This window comes from Microcaecilia unicolor, unplaced genomic scaffold, assembly GCF_901765095.1.
Source record: "Microcaecilia unicolor unplaced genomic scaffold, aMicUni1.1, whole genome shotgun sequence".
Classification (NCBI taxonomy): Eukaryota; Metazoa; Chordata; class Amphibia; order Gymnophiona; family Siphonopidae; genus Microcaecilia; species Microcaecilia unicolor.
Window position 1 is genome coordinate 172637 of NW_021963087.1, and position 18742 is coordinate 191378.

At 46.7% G+C, this 18742-nt stretch overlaps 1 protein-coding gene across 1 annotated transcript in view; it reads left to right on the top strand.

Annotated features, from left to right (window-relative positions):
- LOC115458916 (ribonuclease H1-like) overlaps positions 1–18501 on the top strand; it is a 73756-nt gene extending 55255 nt beyond the window's left edge. Inside the window, exons 5-6 of the mRNA XM_030188770.1 lie at positions 17952–18006; positions 18445–18501. Coding sequence (XP_030044630.1) covers positions 17952–18006; positions 18445–18501 — 112 coding nt within the window. The remainder of the gene's footprint in view (positions 1–17951; positions 18007–18444) is intronic.
- The last annotated feature ends 241 nt before the right edge of the window (positions 18502–18742 follow it).

The window sequence follows — 18742 nt, forward strand, 5'->3', positions numbered from 1 at the left end:
AGCTGAGGGTGAGCGTTTCAATTCTTAATTATTTCAGACGATCAGATGAGGGAGCACTGGGCTGTAGCTGGAAACAGTGCTTGGGAAGGTCAGATGCTAGTCAGCCCTTGGCGGGCTCAGCATGACAACACCGTCAGAATCGGGAAAACACTACTCTTGGTGTGGAAACCGGAGAGCAGTATCCGGGGCATGCGACACGTGTATGCGCCTTAGTGCACAGGGATTGCAGCGGTATCGGGGGCTTCAGCGCTGACCGATGCCACGGAGGGACTGGGCACCATTTTGGCGGGAAGTACTGGCCTCCTCTTGGGATGCGCGCCTGCGGACGCCATTTTTTCTTCGCTGCGTGTGGACTCATCCGTGGTCACAGGGCAGATGAGCCATCAGCATGCAGCCCCAGTGCTGGGAGTTGGGGAAATAAGCAGCTCCAGCATCAGACGCTGCACCATTTTCCCAGGAATTGTGCTCATGATGCACAAAGTATTTTTGTATAAACGGGCAGCTTTCTCCTCCAGGGCCATCCTCGCAGGAGCCCCTAATCAGTCATCAGGCTCTGTGGCCTAAGTACCAGAGGGTTGAAGCTCTCCAGGACTTTCCTGAGGGATTGGATTATTCCGACATGGACCTGGATCACCTTTCAGGAGTTTTCCCTTCCTACGGACTCAGGGAGGGCTTATGGAAGAGTGGAGTTGCCCCCGGGTGAGGGGATGACCGCAAAATAGCACGGCTTTTCCGCATGAAAAAAGTCCCAGCCTTGATTGTCCAGGCGCTCGGGGTCTTGAATATATCTTCCCCAGAGTCAGCATCTGCCACATGGTCGACCACTTCCATTATGCCAGGTACCAAGAGACCCACAAAACCTTTTCATATTCATGAGGCAATGAAAGGCCTCATTTTGGCTCAGTAGGATTCGCCGGATGCCAGTCTGAAAGTGGCCCGGCCTATGGCGAGACTTGACTCGCTACCATCAGAGGACTTAGAGACCTTGAGGCTGCCCACAGTGGACTCTTTGGTCACATCAGTCACTAAAAGGACCACCTTACTGATGGCAGGTGGCATGGCAATGAATGATCCTCAGGACCGTAAGCTGGAAGCTTCCCTTAAGTTGACCTTTGAGGTGGCAGCACTATGTCTGCAGTCAGTGTGCGGTTCCTATGCGGCCCAAGCCTGTTTGTCTTTGGTCCAGAAAGCGTCTTCAGCGGATGAGCTAGTCAGTTTTTTTTTTACGAGCTCTGGACTCCGGCCTGATGTATTTATCAGATCTGCTCTATGACCTCTGAGCATCAGCTAAGGAGGTTTCGCTGACAGTGATGGCTCGCAGGTGGCTTTGACTCTGGCATTGGGCGGCTGATGTGGCGTTTAATTTGTGCCTGGCACGCTTGGCTTTTCGGGGAGGATCTGGAGAAAATCATCAAGGCCCTGGGTGACTCCAATGGGCAGCACCTGCCCAAGGACAGGACTAAAATAGTTTTCCACTCTGATCAGTCCCATTCACGGTTCAGAGAGGCGAAGCAGTATCGTCCTGGCCGTTCTGGAGCATTTCAGAGACCTCGTTTTCAGCAGAAGTCGCAGTCCTTTGGAGGGACAGATGGCCCCCTGCCTCCACCCCTTGAGGACAACCTGCCACGAGAGGTTCTCAGTGATGAGGGCCTGGCCCATCCCCTTCCAGTCATCGGCGGATGGCAGTCCCATTTCCATGGGACTGGGCCAGGGTTACTTCAGTTGAATGGGTCTTGGAAGTTATCAGGGACGACTACAAGCTCGAATTTGCACGTCCTATGGCGGATTGGAGTGCGGTCTAGGCTGTTACTCTATTTACTTTATGGTACTGAAGAAGGACGGGTGTCTGTCCTGTCCTAGATCTCAAGTCTGTCAACAAGGCACTGCGAGCATTCCATTTTCGTATGGAAACTTTGAGATCCGTCATTGCAGTGGTTCAGCAGGGAGAGTTCTTAACTGCACTCAATCTAAAGGAGGCTTATTTGCACATTCCCATTTGGCTGCCTCATCAACGTTTCCTACGCCTCGCTGTTTTGGGGCAGCACTTTCAGTTCTAGGCGATGCCATTCAGCTTGGCCACGGCACCACGGACGTTCTCCAAGGTCATGGTAGTCATTGCAGCCTTCTTAGGGAAGGAATGGATTCAGGTCCATCCTTATCGGCTCATAACCTTGGGGTCATCTTTGATTCCTCTCGCTCCTTCTCTGCACATATTCAACAGATTGCTAAAATCTGTCCTGTCTTTCTTTATAATATCACCAAAATTTGTCCTTTCCTTTCTGAGCACACTACCAGAACCATTATCCACATTCTTATCAACTGTCACTTAGACTATTGCAACTTGCTTCTCACTGGTCTCCCACTAAGCCATCACTCTCCCCTTAAATCTGTTCAAAATTCTGCTGCATGACTTATATTCCGCCAGCGTCGCTATGTTCATATTAGTCATAAGTACATAAGTAATGCCATACTGGGAAAAGACCAAGGGTCCATCGAGCCCAGCATCCTGTCCACGACAGCGGCCAATCCAGGCCAAGGGCACCTGGCAAGCTTCCCAAACGTACAAACATTCTATACATGTTATTCCTGGAATTTTGGATTTTTCCAAGTCCGTTTAGTAGCGGTTTATGGACTTGTCCTTTAGGAAACCGTCCAACCCCTTTTTAAACTCTGCTAAGCTAACCGCCTTCACCACTTTCTCCGGCAACGAATTCCAGAGTTTAATTACACGTTGGGTGAAGAAATATTTCTCCGATTTGTTTTAAATTTACTACACTGTAGTTTCATCGCATGCCCCCTAGTCCTAGTATTTTTGGAAAGCGTGAACAGAAGCTTCACATCCACCTGTTCCACTCCACTCATTATTTTATATACCTCTATCATGTCTCCCCTCAGCCGTCTCTTCTCCAAGCTGTATAGCCCTAGCCTCCTTAGTCTTTCTTCATAGGGAAGTCGTCCCATCCCCGCTATCATTTTAGTAGCCCTTCGCTGCACCTTTTCCAATTCTACTATATCTTTCTTGAGATGCGGCGACCAGAATTGAACACAATACTCAAGGTGCGGTCGCACCATGGAGCGATACAACGGCATTATAACATCCTCACACCTGTTTTCCATACCTTTCCTAATAATACCCAACATTCTATTCGCTTTCTTAGCCGCAGCAGCACACTGAGCAGAAGGTTTCAGTGTGTTATCGACGACGACACCCAGATCCCTTTCTTGGTCCGTAACTCCTAACGTGGAACCTTGCATGACGTAGCTATAATTCGGGTTCTTTTTTCCCACATGCATCACCTTGCACTTGCTCACATTAAACATCATCTGCCATTTAGCCGCCCAGTCTCCCAGTCTCGTAAGGTCCTCTTGTAATTTTTCACAATCCTGTTGTGATTTAACGACTTTGAATAACTTTGTGTCATCAGCAAATTTAATTACCTCGCTAGTTACTCCCATCTCTAAATCATTTATAAATATATTAAAAAGCAGCGGTCCTAGCACGGACCCCTGAGGAACCCCACTAACTACCCTTCTCCATTGTGAATACTGCCCATTTAACCCCACTCTCTGTTTCCTATCCTTCAACCAGTTTTTAATCCACAATAGGACATTTCCTCCTATCCCATGACCCTCCAATTTCCTCTGTAGCCTTTCATGAGGTACCTTGTCAAACGCCTTTTTTAAAATCCAGATACACAATATCAACCGACTCCCCTTTGTCCACATGTTTGTTCACTCCTTCAAAGAATTGAAGTAAATTGGTCAGGCAAGATTTCCCCACACAAAAGCCATGCTGACTTGGTCTCAGTAATCCATGTCCTCGGATGTGCTCTGTAATTTTGTTTTTAATAATAGCCTCTACCATTTTCCCCGGCACCGACGTCACTCACCGGTCTATAATTTCCCGGATCTCCCCTGGAGCCTTTCTTAAAAATGGGCGTTACATTGGCCACCCTCCAATCTTCCGGTACCATGCTCGATTTTAAGGATAAGTTGCATATCACTAGCAGTAGCTCCGCAAGCTCGATTTTCAGTTCTATCAGTACTCTAGGATGAATACCATCCGGTCCAGGAGATTTGCTACTCTTCAGTTTGCCGAACTGCCCCATTACGTCCTCCAGGTTTACCGTGAAGTCAGTAAGTTTCTCCGACTCGTCCGCTTGAAATACCATTTCCGACACCGGTATCCCACCCAAATCTTCCTCGGTGAAGACAGAAGCAAAGAATTCATTCAGTCTCTCCGCTACGTCTTTGTCTTCCTTGATCGCCCCTTTTACCCCTCGGTCATCCAGCGGCCCAACCGATTCTTTTGCCGGCTTCCTGCTTTTAATATACCGAAAAAAAATTTTACTATATTTTTTTGCCTCTAATGCTATCTTTTTTTCATACTCCCTCTTGGCCTTCTTAATCTGCGCCTTGCATTTGCTTTGACACTCCTTATGCTGTTTCTTGTTATTTTCAGACGGTTCCTTCTTCCATTTTCTGAAGGCGTTTCTTTTAGCCCTAATAGCTTCCTTCACCTCACTTTTCAACCAGGCCGGGTGTCTTTTGGACTTCCGTCTTTCTTTTCTAATTTGCGGAATATGTATGGCCTGGGCCTCCAGGATGGTATTTTTGAACAGCATCCACGCCTGTTGTACAGTTTTTACTCTCTCAGTTGCCCCCCTAAGTTTTTTTTTTTTTTTTTTTACCGTTCTTCTCATTTTATCATAGTCTCCTTTTTTAAAGTTAAACGCTAACATATTTGACTTTCTGTGTACAGTTACTTCAAGGTCGATGTCAAAACTGATCATATTATGGTCACTGTTATCAAGCGGCCCCAGTACCATAACGTCCCTCACCAGATCATGCGCTCCACTAAGGACCAAGTCTAGAATTTTTCCTTCTCTCGTCGGCTCCTGCACCAGTTGCTCCATAAAGCTGTCCTTGATTTCATCAAGGAATTGTATCTCTGTAGCGTGTCCCGATGTTACATTTACCCAGTCTATATTTGGATAATTGAAGTCACCCATTATTATCACATTGCCCATTTTGTTCGCGTCTCTGATTTCTTTTATCATTTCTGTGTCTACCTGCTCATCCTGGCGAGGCGGACGGTAGTACACTCCTATCACCATTTTTTTCCCTTTTATACATGGAATTTCAACCCTCCTTATGTCACTTCATTGGCTCCCTATCTGTTTTCCGCATACAGTTCAAACTCCTCTTATTGACTTACAAGTGCATTCACTCTTCAGCTCCTCTACCTCTCCACTCTTCTCTCCCTTCACTCCTCCTCAGGAACTCCGTTTAGTGGGTAAATTTCTCTTATCTGCACCTTTCCTCTCCACTACTAACTACAGACTCCATTCCATTTATCTTACTGCACCATATGCCTGGAATAGATTTCCTAAGCTGGTACATCAAGCTCCATCTCTGGCCATCTTCAAATCTAAGCTAAAAGCCCACCTTTTTGATGCTTCTTTTAACTTCCAACCCGTACTTGTTCAGTACCCATGTTTTCTCATTCATACCTTAGTAATTCCCTTATCCCTTATTTGTCCTTTTTTTCTGGCCTAATTAGATTGTAAGCTCTGTTGAGAAGGGACCGTCTCTTCATGTCCAGTGTACAGCACTGTGTATGTCTAGTAGCGCTATAGAAATAAGTAGTAATAGCAGTACGACGCACAGAGTGCTCACCCTCCTTCAGTCTCTCGACTGGGTGATCAGTGTGCTGAAATGCCATTTGTGTCCCTCGTAATCGTTGGAGTATCTAGGGGTAATTTTCAACACTCAAGAGGGGACGGTGTCCCTTCCAGAGTTGTGCAAGGCTTTAGGGTCAGGTTCGAAGCATCCTCCAATTTCCGGCCCCCAGGGCATAGGATTATATGCAAGTTTTGGAGTCCATGGCAGCCATGTTGGACATGGTACCGTGGGCCGAAAGTCATATGAAGCCCCTCCAGTTGTCCCTGCTCAGTTGTTGGTCCCCCTTTCAGAGGACTACCAGGTTCGGATTCCACAGTCACAACAAGCGAGATTCGTTCTGCGCTGGTGGCTGATTCCGGAAAACCCACATTGGGGCATGCCCCTGACTACTCCAGCGTGAGTTGTGGTCGCAATGGATGCCAACCTTTCGGGCTGGGGAGCTCATTGCATGGATTGTATGGTCCAGGGGGTATGGTCCCTGGTGGAAGCATCCTGATTAATCAATCGACTTAGAGATGTGGGCGAATCTGTTAGCGCTCCGGGAGCCCGTTGCCCTTCTCCAGGGATAACCTGTCTGTGTTCTCTCGGATGACGCGATGGCAATTGCGTATGTAAACAGACAGTGGGGCACCAAGAGTGCCCCGCTGGCGACGGAAGCTTCTCTTCTTTGCCTCTGGGCGCCCTCCTCTCAGTAGCCCACATTGTGGTCATCTCGAATGTTCAGGCAGACTTCCTCAGTCAGAATACGTTGGATCCTGGGGAATGGGAGCTCTCCAAGGATGCCTTTGCCCAGATCACGGAGCGATGGGGGCTTCCAAATCACGATCTGATGGTTCGCAGGAGCAGTGCGAAGGCACATCTTCTTCAGCAGGGGTAGGGAATTTGGTTCGGAGGGTATTGACATACTTCAACACTGACATTCATCCCTTCTTTGTGTTTCCTCCGTGGGCCATGGTGAGCAGGACAGTGGGGCGCATCTCCTGGCACCCAGGCAAGGTGATCCTGGTGGTGCTGGACTGGCCCAGGCGCCCCTGGTACGCGGATCCGGTCCAGCTGATGGTCGACCAACCACTGCGCTGTCGGGGTGATGCAGGCTTCTGATGCAGGACCCCATGGCGATGGAGGATCCCTCCCCCTTTGGTCTTACTGCTTGGCTATTGAAAGGGTGAGCTTGAGAAGGAAGGGGTACCCAGGTAGGTTGGTAACCACAGTGCTGCAGGCACGAATACGTTCCACTTGGACCTCGTATGCACGGGTCTGGCAAATCTTTGAATCATGGTGTTCAGCAGCTTCGGCCTCTTTATAGTCCATTCTTGCAGGACGACTTGGACAAATCCTTATCACTCAATTCCTTGAAGGTTCAGCTGGTGGCCTTGGCTTGTTTTCAAGGCTGCCTTCAGAGCAGTTCTCTGGCCTCACACTCAGACGTGGTGCATTTTTTCCGAGGAGTGTCTCATCTTCGTCCACCAACTTGGAATCTGAACTTGGTGTTGCACGCAATGCAGCAACCTCCCTTTGAACTTTTGGACACATTGTCCTTAAAAGACCTCACATTGACAGCAGTATTTTTGGTGGCTATTGCATCAGTCAGGAGAGTGCCGCTGCTGCAGGCTTTGTCATGCAGGGATCCCTTTTTCCGTGTCATGGGGGCCAGAGTATCCATTAGGACGGTGCCATCTTTTTCCCCAAGGTGGTGTCAAGTTTTCACTTGAATCAGCCTCTTTTCCTTCCGACTTTTCGGAAGGAGGACTATCTGGAGAAGTTCCGAGCATTGCGATGTCTGGACGTACGGCATATCCTGTTCCATTACCTGGAGGTTACCAAAAACTCCTGTTCTGATCGTCTTTTCGTCCTCTTCGCAGGCTGTAAGAAAGGGGGAAATGGCGTCGAAAGCCACTGTTGCCCGTTGGCTAAGGAGTCTATTTCTTCTGCTTACATTGCTAAGGGGAAGCCTGCTCAACTACAGGTGCAGGCTCATTCTACCAGGGCACAGGCGACTTAGTTTGGTTCCAGTAGAGGAAATTTGTCGTTCTGCCACTTTGGGCTTCGGTCCATACCTTCTCTAAACATTACAGATTTCTAAACATTACAGATTGGATGTTGTGGTGTGCCAGAATGCATCATTTGGGGCTTCTGTGCTGGCTACTGGGATTGCTGTGTCCCGCCCTACTTGAGGACTGCTTTGGTATATTCCACAAGTTTCTCGATTGATCTGTGGGACGCTATGGAAGGTAAAATTAGCCCTTACCTGATGATTTTCTTTCCATTAGTCCCAGCAGACCAATCCAGAGGCCCGCCCTTCTGGTTGTTATAGTGTTTCATGTTTGTTTGTTTTCTTGTTTGCAGATCAGATTCCTTCATCTGGTTTGCCTACAGTATTGAAGTTTAAAAGGGGAAAAAAAACATCCTGATTTGGACATCTTAAGCTTTGCCTCCCGCAAATGCATTCGAGGGGCCGCCTTGGGCTTTGTAGAGGCAGGAGAGATTTCTCTATGGTTTCCTGAATTCATCCCCTGCTATGGTGGTAACAGTATTGAGGTGATGGCAGCTGTATGGGGTCACATATACCAAACCTCTGAGGTTCTCTCTATCTCCACCTGCTGGCAGAGGGACATAACCCACAAGTATCTGGATTGATCTGTTGGGTCTAATGGAAAGAAAATTGTCAGGTAAGGACTAATTTTACCTTTATTGGCAGACAATGTAATCATGAAGGAGAAAAGTTCCTTGAGCAAAGCACCATGATCTACATATAAGACACACAGCTGTGGTTTGTAGTTTAAGAAGACTGCATTTGATTTCTGCACAGATGGAAATACAATAATCAAATTTTGTTAAGTCAAGAGATTGCATTAAGGTATGAAAGACTGGTCTTGTGAAAAATGGTCTTAGCCTCTTTAGCTTCCAGAGCACTTTAAAAGCACTTGAGACCACTTTAGAGACTTAATTTATAGAAATTGGACTATTGTAATCCCAAGGATTTTCATTGTAGAGTCTAGGGGATAGGTCATATTCTCCGAGGACAAGCAGGCTGCTTGTTCTCATATGTGGGTTGGCATCCATGGCGGCCCAGGAAATGGAAAATTTTTCTACAGCAAAATTTAAAAAGTTTTGCCAGAGCCTTCTAGCGCGCGCACCGCACATGCGTGGACAACTGCCCGTCGTGTGAGCGTTCCCGCTCAGTTTTTTCTTGTCCACGGTGAGGTGAAGAGGTTTTTCCATGTTTGCTTCACTTGCCCAGGAAAGAGAATCTTGACTATTTTTATATATTTTCTTCTTTTCTTATATCGTTATTCGTTTTTCTTAAAAAAATTAAAAAACGGTATTTTTTTTCTTAGATTTTTGGCACTTTCAAAGTTTTCTTTTCGACGTGGCCGGCCTTTTCCCCTTTTGTGCCCTTTACTTTTTTGACACCATTGCGTCATTTAATTTTCTATGTCATCGAAAACACCCAGCGGCTTGTACTCGGTATACAACGTACTCGGTGCAACCGGACCATCTCGGGTACCGATATCCACGCTTGGTGTATCCAGTGCCTTGGGCCCAACCGTAGCCCAGCCACTTGCAGTCTGTGTCTTCGCATGAAGAAACAGACCCAAGCGTCTTGAGAAACCCAACGACAGAAGCTTTTTGGGGCTCGGTCCGGTCCGTCGACAGACATCGGTACCGAGGTCAGCGGCGTCGACATCGACGGACGCATCGACATCGGGAGCGAAGGTAATGGCTGCAGAATGACCAACTCGTGCTGGGAGCAGTGAGGCATCAAGTGGGTCTCCACCTGTCTCGAGGCCTCCTGTTATGCAGGCCTCCCAGGACCAACCTTCGTCGGAACTCGGCCCCAAGGAGATGTGAGGATTCCACGTCTTCCTCATCGGTACCATAGAGTCTCGACGGGCATCAAACGAAGGCGAAGAAGCACCGTTAATGTTCTCCTTCGACGGAGGACATCGAGGGATTCGGCACCCAAGAAGTGTCGGCGCCGAGAGGATTGCTCTCGCTCTATTCAGGAGGTGCAGATGCTTCGGTCTAGCAGCCCAGTACCTGCTCCTGAGTCTCGACAGATTCTGCCACCGGCACCTTTACCAACCCCCGCAGCCTTGTCCGGCGGCTCTCGACGAGCGCATCAGGGCCCTATTTCCAGAGCTTTTGGAAGGGTTGCTTCGCCAGTCTGCTTCGGTGTCGGGGGTGCTTGCGCCTTCTGCACCGTCTGCTGCAGCGGCATCTGGCCCTTCGCCTGTGGTGAGGTCCCCGACCTCTGTGCCGCCTGCGGCTTCGGTGTCGGCTGCCACCCAGGTCGACTCCCCTTTGACATCAGTGGAGGAAGCTTCACTGGAGTCCAGGTGGGTGTCGACGTCTCGGCACCGCCATCGAAGGCGGCGTCCCTCGGCGTCAAGGCAGGCTCAGTTTCAGAGTGCTTTGAGGGGTGTCTTGTCCAATACTGAAGATGAACGTTTGTGGGATGAAGAGGAGGATCCCAGGTACTTTTCTTCTGACGAATCCTATGGGATTCCTTCTGAACCTTCCCCTCCACTATAAAGGAGACTTTCTCCACCAAAGAGTCTATCCTTCACCTCCTTTGTCCGGGGAAATGGCTGCGGCTATTCCCTTCCCTGTGGAGGTTGAGGATGAGCCCAGGGCTGAGATGCTCGATGTCCTGGATTATCCTTCTCCACCTAGAGTGGCTGGAACGGCTCCTTTGCATAATGTACTGAAGGAAGTCCTTATGCGAAACTGGTCGTTCCCTCTGTCTAATCCCATGATTCCGAAAAAGACAATCCCAATATCGGATCCATGGGGAGCCCAGATTGATGAGGTCTCAGCTACCTCACAATTCCATGGTGGTAGACTCCGCTCTCAAAAGAGCCAAGAGTACTAGGGACTATTCCTCGGTGCCCCCAGGCAGAGAATCTAGAACCTTGGACTCTTTTGGGAGGAAGGCGTATCAGACCGCTATGCTTGCTGCCAAAATCCAAACATACCGGCTCTTCATGAGCATCCAATTGCGGAACTCGGTGAGGCAACTGTCTAGCTTGGTTGATGCACTCCATCTGGAACAGGCCGAGCCTTTTCGCCAGGTGGTCAGGCAGCAGAAGGCGTGTCAAATTCCTGGCCAGGGGTACGTTCAACACTTTTGATGTAGCATCCAGGATTGCTGGCCAAGGTACAGTGATGCGCAGACTCTCATGGCTGTGTCTCTCTGACCTGGATAATTTGGTCCAGCAGCAGATGGTGGATGTTCCTTGCCGGGGGGATAACCTTTTTGGTGAGAAAGTAGAGGATCTAGTTGACCAGCTCAAGAAGCATAATGATGCTATGGATTCTCTTTCCCGCTGGGCGTTTTTCTGCTACTACCTCCTCATCTAGGAGGTTTTTTGGAGAGGAGTGCTCCCTATTCCTATGCTAGGCGTAGATACACTCCTGCTTCTTGACAGCCTGTCCAGGCTCAACCCAGCGCCCTTGTTCTCGTCAATAGCATGCGCCTAAGGCAAAAGCAAGGGACGTGTTTTTGACTGCCTCCAGTTCAGCATAGCCTCAGTAAAAGTGTCTGTACCGGACGACTTGCCGGTTGGAGGGAGGTTGATATTTTTTCATCAAAGGAGGTCTCTCATAACCTCCGACTGGTGGATTCTTCAAATAGTCCGGTCAGGATACACCCTCAATCTGGAATCCAAACCTCCAAATTGTCCACCGGGAGCTCATTCTTACAGTTCCCAGCACAAACAGGTACTTGCAGAGGAACTCGCCACCCTTCTAAAGGCCCAAGCAGTCGAACCCGTTCCAGCAGGGGAAGAAGGGCTGGGATTCTATTCCAGGTACTTCCTTGTGCAAAAGAAAATGGGGGATGCATCCCATCCTAGACCTAAGGGCCCTGAACAAATTCTAGTCCGAGAAGTTTCCCTAGGCACCCTTCTTCCCATGATTCAGGAAAACGATTGGCTATGCTGTCTTTTGGCTTAAAGGATGCTTACACCCACATCTTGATACTCCCACCTCACAGGAAGTATCTTCGATTTCGGATGGGAACACAACACTTTCAGTACCGTATACTTCCTTTTGGCCTGGCGTCTGCGCCCAGAGTGTTTTACCAAATGCCTAGCTATAGTTGCAGCGTCGCTACGCAGACTGGGAATGCATGTTGTTTCCTTATCACGAAGATTGGCTGGTGAAGAGCACCTCGAAGGACTGTGCTCTGGAGTCCATGCGAATGACTATTCGGGTGCTAGATCTACTGGGGTTCGTCATCAGTTATCCCAAGTCCCATCTCACCCCAGTCCAAACTTTGGAATTCATTGGAGCCCTGTTGAACAATCAGACAGCTCAAGCTTATCTTCCCGAGACAAGGGTGGACAACTTTCTGTCCCTGGTGTCCGTGGTTCGAGCGTCTCACTAGGTCATGACTCGGCAGATGTTGAGACTTCTGGGGCATATGGCCTCCACAATTCATGTCACGCCAATGGCACGTCTACATATGAGATTAGCTCAATGGACCATAGCTTCCCAGTGGTTTCAAGCTGCGGGGGATCTAGAGGATGTAATCCAACTGTCCACCGGCTTTCGGAATTCTCTTCAGTGGTGGACGATTTGATCCAATTTGACCATGGGATGACCATTCCAAATTCCTCAGCCATGAAAAGTGATGACGGATGCATCTCTCTTGGGGTGGGGAGCTCATGTAGATGGGCTCCACACTTAGGGAGCCTGGTCCTTTCAGGAAAGCGGTCTGCAGATCAACCTCCTGGAATTAAGAGCGATCTGGAACACTCTAAAGGCTTTCAGAGATCGGCTGTCCAACCAACTCATCTTAATTCAGAAGGACAATCAGGTTGCCATGTACTACACCAACAAGCAGGGGGGCACCGGATCTCGCCCTTTGTGTCAGGAAGCCATTCAGATGTGGCTTTGGGCTCGCTGTCACGGCATGTTTCTCCAAGCCACTTATCTGGCAGGCGTAAACAGTCTGGCTGACAGGTTGAGCAGAATAATGCAACCTCACGAGTAGTCACTGAACTTGGGCGTAGTCCGCATCATCTTCTGAGCATGGGGCACCCCCTCGGTGAATATTTTTGCCACTCGGATCAAGCACAAGGTCCCTCAGTTCTGTTCCAGACTTCAGGCTCACGACAGACCTTAGCGTCAGATGCCTTTCTCCTACATTGGGGGACAGGTCTTCTGTATGCGTATCCTCCCATACCTCTAGTAGAGAAGACTTGCTGAAACTTGAGCAAGTCTGCGGAACGATGATCTTGATTGCACCCTTCTGGCCGCATCAGATGTGCTTCCCTCTTCTTCTGGAGTTGTCCTCCAAAGAACCATGGAGATTAGTGTTTTCCAACCCTCATCACTCAGAACGAGGGATCGCTTCTACATCCCAACCTGCAGTCTCTGTCTCTCACAGCCTGGATGTTGAGAGCTTGGAATTCGCCTCCTTGGGTCTCCCGAGTCTTGCTTCCAGAAAAGATTCCATGAAGAAGTGTTACTTTTTCAAATGGAGGAGGTTTGCCTTCTGGTGTGACATCAAGGCCCTAGACCCTCTTTCTTCTCCTACACAGACCCTGCTTGAATATCTTCTACATTTGTCAGTCTGGTCTCAAGACCATCTCCATAAGAGTTCACCTTAGTGCGATTAGTGCTTATCGCCATGTAGAGGGTAAGCCTCTATCTCTGGACAGCCTTTAGTTGTTCGCTTCATGAGAGGTTTGCTTTTTTTCAAAGCCCCCTGTCAAACCACCACCAGTGTCATGGGATCTCAACGTAATTCTCACCCACCTGATCTGGGGTTCCTAACCCATTATAAACCATAAAGCTGTATGTCTCTGTTGATCACCCTCCCCTCACCTATCCACACCCACCCTGTTAGAATATCAATGATATGCTTTGATGTCCCCATGCACACTGCCTACCCACCCCCCTCCTCCCACCCTGTCAGACTGTCACAGTAATGCTTGAATGTTTTCACTTATAAACACTGTCAGCTAGCACATTTGCTTATTTCCGATCTGAGGAAGAAGGGCAACCTTCGAAAGCTAATCAAGAAATGTATTAAGTTATGTCCAATAAAAAAGGTATCATCTTATTTTCTTTTCCATGTTTTATTTTGTTTGATTCCTATTGATAACCTTAAGAGTGGACTAACACGGCTACCACACTCCTCACCCACCTGATGAAAGCTCCTTTTGAACCACTGAATTCCTGCCATCTGACGTACTTGACCTGGAAGGTCGTTTTCTTGGTGGCTGTTACTTCAGCTCATAGAATCAGTGAGCTTCAGGCCTTGGTAGTACATTCACCTTATATCAAGTTCCATCACAACAGAGTAGTCCTCCGCACACACCCTAAGTTCCTGTCAAAGGTGGTGTCGGAGTGCCATCTGAACTAGTCAATTGTCTTGCCAACATTCTTTCCCCGTCCTCATACCCGCCCTGGTGAAAGCAGTTTGTACATCTTGGACTGCAAGAGAGCATTGTCCTTTTACGTGGAACGGACAAAGCCCTTTAGATAGTCCGCTCCGTTGTTTTTCTTTTGATTCTATCAGGAGGGGAGTCACCATTGGAAAATGCGCAATCTCCAATTGGCTAGCAGATTGCATTTCCTTCACTTACGCCCAAGCTGGGCTGACTCTGGAGGGCCATGTCACGGCTCACAATGTTAGAGCCATGGCTGCGTCAGTGGCTCACTTAAAGTCAGCCTCCATTGAGGAGAATTGCAAGGCTGCAACGTGGTCATCAGTGCACACATTCACATCTCACTACTGCCTCCAGTAGGATACTCTACACGACAGTCGGTTTGGGCAGTCGGTGCTGCAAAATCTGTTCGGGGTTTAGAATCTAACTCCACCCCCCTACACCCATTTTTGTTCTGTTCCAGGCTGCACTCTTAGTTTATGGTTTCAGGTCAATCTATGTTGTGCCCTTGCCGTTGTGAGGCCCAGTTGACCAATGTTCATTGTTTTGAGTGATCCTGGTTGCTAGGGATACCCCACATGTGAGAACAAGCAGTCTGCTTGTCCTTGAAGAAAGCGAAGATACATAACCTGTAGCAGGTATACTTCGAGGACAGCAGTCTGATTGCTCTCACAAACCCACCCACCTCCCCTTTGAAGTTGCTGTTATAAGTACATAAGTAATGCCATACTGGGAAATGACCAAGGGTCCATCCAGCCCAGCATCTTGTCCACGACAGCGGCCAATCCAGGCCAAGGGCACCTGGCAAGCTTCCCAAACGTACAAACATTCTATACATGTTATTCCTGGGATTTTGGATTTTTCCAAGTCCGTTTAGTAGGGGTTTATGGACTTGTCCTTTAGGAAACCGTCCAACCCCTTTTTAAACTCTGCTAAGCTAACCGCCTTCACCACATTTTCCGGCAATGAATTCCAGAGTTTAATTACACGTTAGGTGAAGAAACATTTTCTCCGATTTGTTTTAAATTTACTACACTGTAGTTTCATCACATGCCCCCTAGTCCTAGTATTTTTGGAAAGCGTGAACAGACGCTTCACATCCACCTGTTCCACTCCACTCATTATTTTATATACCTCTATCATGTCTCCCCTCAGCCGTCTCTTCTCCAAGCTGAATAGCCCTAGCCTCCTTAGTCTTTCTTCATAGGGAAGTCGTCCCATCCCCGCTATCATTTTAGTCGCCCTTCGCTGCACCTTTTCCAATTCTACTATATCTTTCTTGAGATGCGGCGACCAGAATTGAACACAATACTCAAGGTGCGGTCGCACCATGGAGCGATACAACGGCATTATAACATCCTCACACCTGTTTTCCATACCTTTCCTAATAATTGTTAATTATTTGCTTTTTGATTAAACTGAGTGGGAAGTTGCGCTAGAAGGCTCTGGTAAAACTTTAAATTTTGCTGTTTCCTGGGCCGCCGTGGACGCCAACCTACGTGAGAACAATCAGCCTGCTGTCCTCGGAGAATACATGCTACAGCTATATATCTTCGTTTTATCAATTGTGAAGAAAGAGTTGTAAGGTGATGAGGATTTGTTACTATTAGGAATTTTGTTTTCTCTGTGTTGATTTAAGTTGAAATTGGATACTCAGGATTCTATCACTGTTATACCTAATCTAATTTTATGTATGACTTTGTTTAGATTCTTAGTGAACAGGATATATGTAGTAACATCTGCATAAATAAATAAATGTCTTCCGCTAGCCCTCTTCCTCCTTTTTAAATCAGCCACTCTGCAGGCCTTGTGGAGCACAGCCTGGTAAATTGATATTCCCCTCCCCCAGTTTGTTTATTTATCCACTAATAGACTGAATTAAAACCAGAGCACCTCTTTATGAATTGACTAGCGTCTAGAAAATGCAAAAAGATTAATCTGAAGGGTTTCTGTTTGTGCTCAGAGTCCTTGGTGATTAAACTTGGGACCAATTTACATTCGTTAACTGTCTCTTGCATAGTTATCAAATGTTTAAGTCATTTTTAAAAAAAATAGCTTTCGAGGTAACCCTTCAGATCAGAAATACGCAAATGTTGGCAATTATCAGTATATATGTGAAACACAAAAACACTTCATTGACAGTCTCGCAGGAAGAGGGTGGGGTGAGTTAGGTGAGAAACAAGGGGAGCTGGGTGGATTAGAGACAGGGAGCGATGAATGGTAGATGAGGGTGACGAAAGCAGTAGAATCTTATGGTTTATAATGGGTTAGAAAACTCAGATCTTTCTGGTAGGTGACAATATTTAATTATTATGACTTCAAAGGTCTTAGATTACTGGATTGTCTTAGTTTCCTTTTAGTATTCTCACCATAAAATCATTGATGCAGTGTTCTGGTTTTATAAAGTGCTGTCCCACAGAAGTGAGATCCTGGTTGGCATTGGCATTTTTCATATGATGTCTATGTAGATTAAATCTCATCTTTTGCATCTGGCTTTTTTCTCCAATATAGCACCCTTCTTCACACTTTTTACATTGAGTTATATATACCACATTTGAAGATGAGCATGTGAAGGATTCCTTTATGTTGAATATTTTTCCTTTGTGAATGACTGTGGGATCCTGTGAAATGTGTTGGCACAGTTTGTAACTAGATATATTGCAAGGATGTGTGCCACACTCTTCTTTTTGAGTTTATCGGGAGCTTACTTTTCACTAGTTTGTGTTTTTAAGTTGGGTGGCTGTCAGAAAGCCAGCACTGGTGGGGATGGGAATTTCTCTTTCAGTAGTTCATCCACCTGGAATAGTGGCTGTAGATCGTTCATGATTGATCTCAATTTTTCTAGCTCTGGGTTGTATGTCAAAACAAGGAGGATTCTCTCTGTGGCTTTCTTTTCTTTGTTCTGCAGTATGTTTTCCCTGGGTTTTGTTTTTTTTTAATCTGAGGCAATATTCTTGGAGATTATTTTGGGGTTGTAACCTTTTTGTTTGTAACCTCTTTGTTTGAAGGATTCATTCAGGATTTTGAGGTGTTTATCTCTGTCTCTTGGGTTAGAGCAGATACAATGGTATCTTGTGGCATGGCTGTGTATAATAGATTTTATTTGTATGTGAAGGATGGAAGCTGGAGTTGTGGAGGTGACTGCATTTTTCTGTAGGTTTCCTGTATATAGATGTCTGTATGTAGCCGTTGCTGACGGAAGCTGTGGTGTACAAAAAATGGGCTTCTGGGGAGTAGTCAATTTTGAATTTGATTGTAGGATGGTATGTATTGTAGGAGTGGCCTAGTGGTAAGGGTGGTGGACTTTGGTCCTGGGGAACTGAGGAACTGAGTTTGATTCCCACTTCAGGCACAGGCAGCTCCTTGTGACTCTGGGCAAGTCACTTAACCCTCCATTGCCCCATGTAAGCCGCATTGAGCCTGCCATGAGTGGGAAAGTGCGGGGTACAAATGTAACAAAAATAAAATTTCAAGAATAGACGTATTAGACCAACTGACAAAGCTTGAGTATTTGTGGCTATCTAGCACCAGCATGATGGCTTTGTTTTGTGGGGAAAAAAAAGGGCAAAAATATGAGATCTCTCTTGGAACAGAGGATTTTCCAGATAAACCTTAGGAGACAAATGATTGCTTTTGAGACAAATGACTAGATAGCCATACTTGTAAGTTGTCCTTTACTAGTGTACTCGCATCAGTATACCATATCAGCCATTCCTTTCCTTGATATGATTTAAAATTTTAATTTATATGAAGAACTCTGACCTGCCTAAACCATTTGTATAATAGACTATGTTCTAGTGTGAAAAATTCATCCTCTGCAGGGGTATATTGGAATGTATTACTTAAATTTATACTTTTTCATAGAAATGTAGCTGAAAGACTCCCTGGAAGACAGACTAATCAAAGAGCAGAAATACAGGTAAAAATGTTTTAAGACCTTTTGTCATAAAATATTGAAAATCTTTTAGGCATTCTGACATATTGTGAGAACTTATTTGTTAAGGGTATATATACCATGTTCATCTTTATTGCAACTCAGAAATTACTGTGTGGATCTGCCTGAAAATTGGCATGGGGAATCAAAAACAAATAGAACTGCAATTTTATGTGTTTTTTTGGAAGATTACTCACATTACATATTGTAAATAACTTCCCTTCGAACAGTCAGTAGATTCTAGTACTTTAAGTGATTCTCCAATTTCACTGTCCTTTCCAGGGACGTAACACATTACGCTCTTTCTACTGATCAGTACCCACTCTTTCCCTCAGTTTTTATCCATTTTTGGAAGGGTCCCTATATTTCATCAAACTGTTTGAGGTGTTCTTATTTTTATAGCTGTAATTTTTCTTACTGTAGATATTCCAAATGCTTTTCCTCATCTCTCCAGACTGTTCCCTACAAGTGGGTATATGAACTCCTAATAGCAGAGGGAGACTGAGAACTACTGACGTCACTGTATAAGGTCTTGTTCAGCTCTGGGACAGCTGATATTTCTCGTTCTTCCAACAGATGGTAGATGAGGGACCGTGCAGCCCTGCTTTGTTGGTTTTGAGTTGGATGAGCCATGTTGGCCCCATTTAAAATCACAGAGGCTCGGAGCATTCTGACTTTTTGTGGACAGTCTGCGTTTCAGCGAAGAATCTGGCCTTGGTGG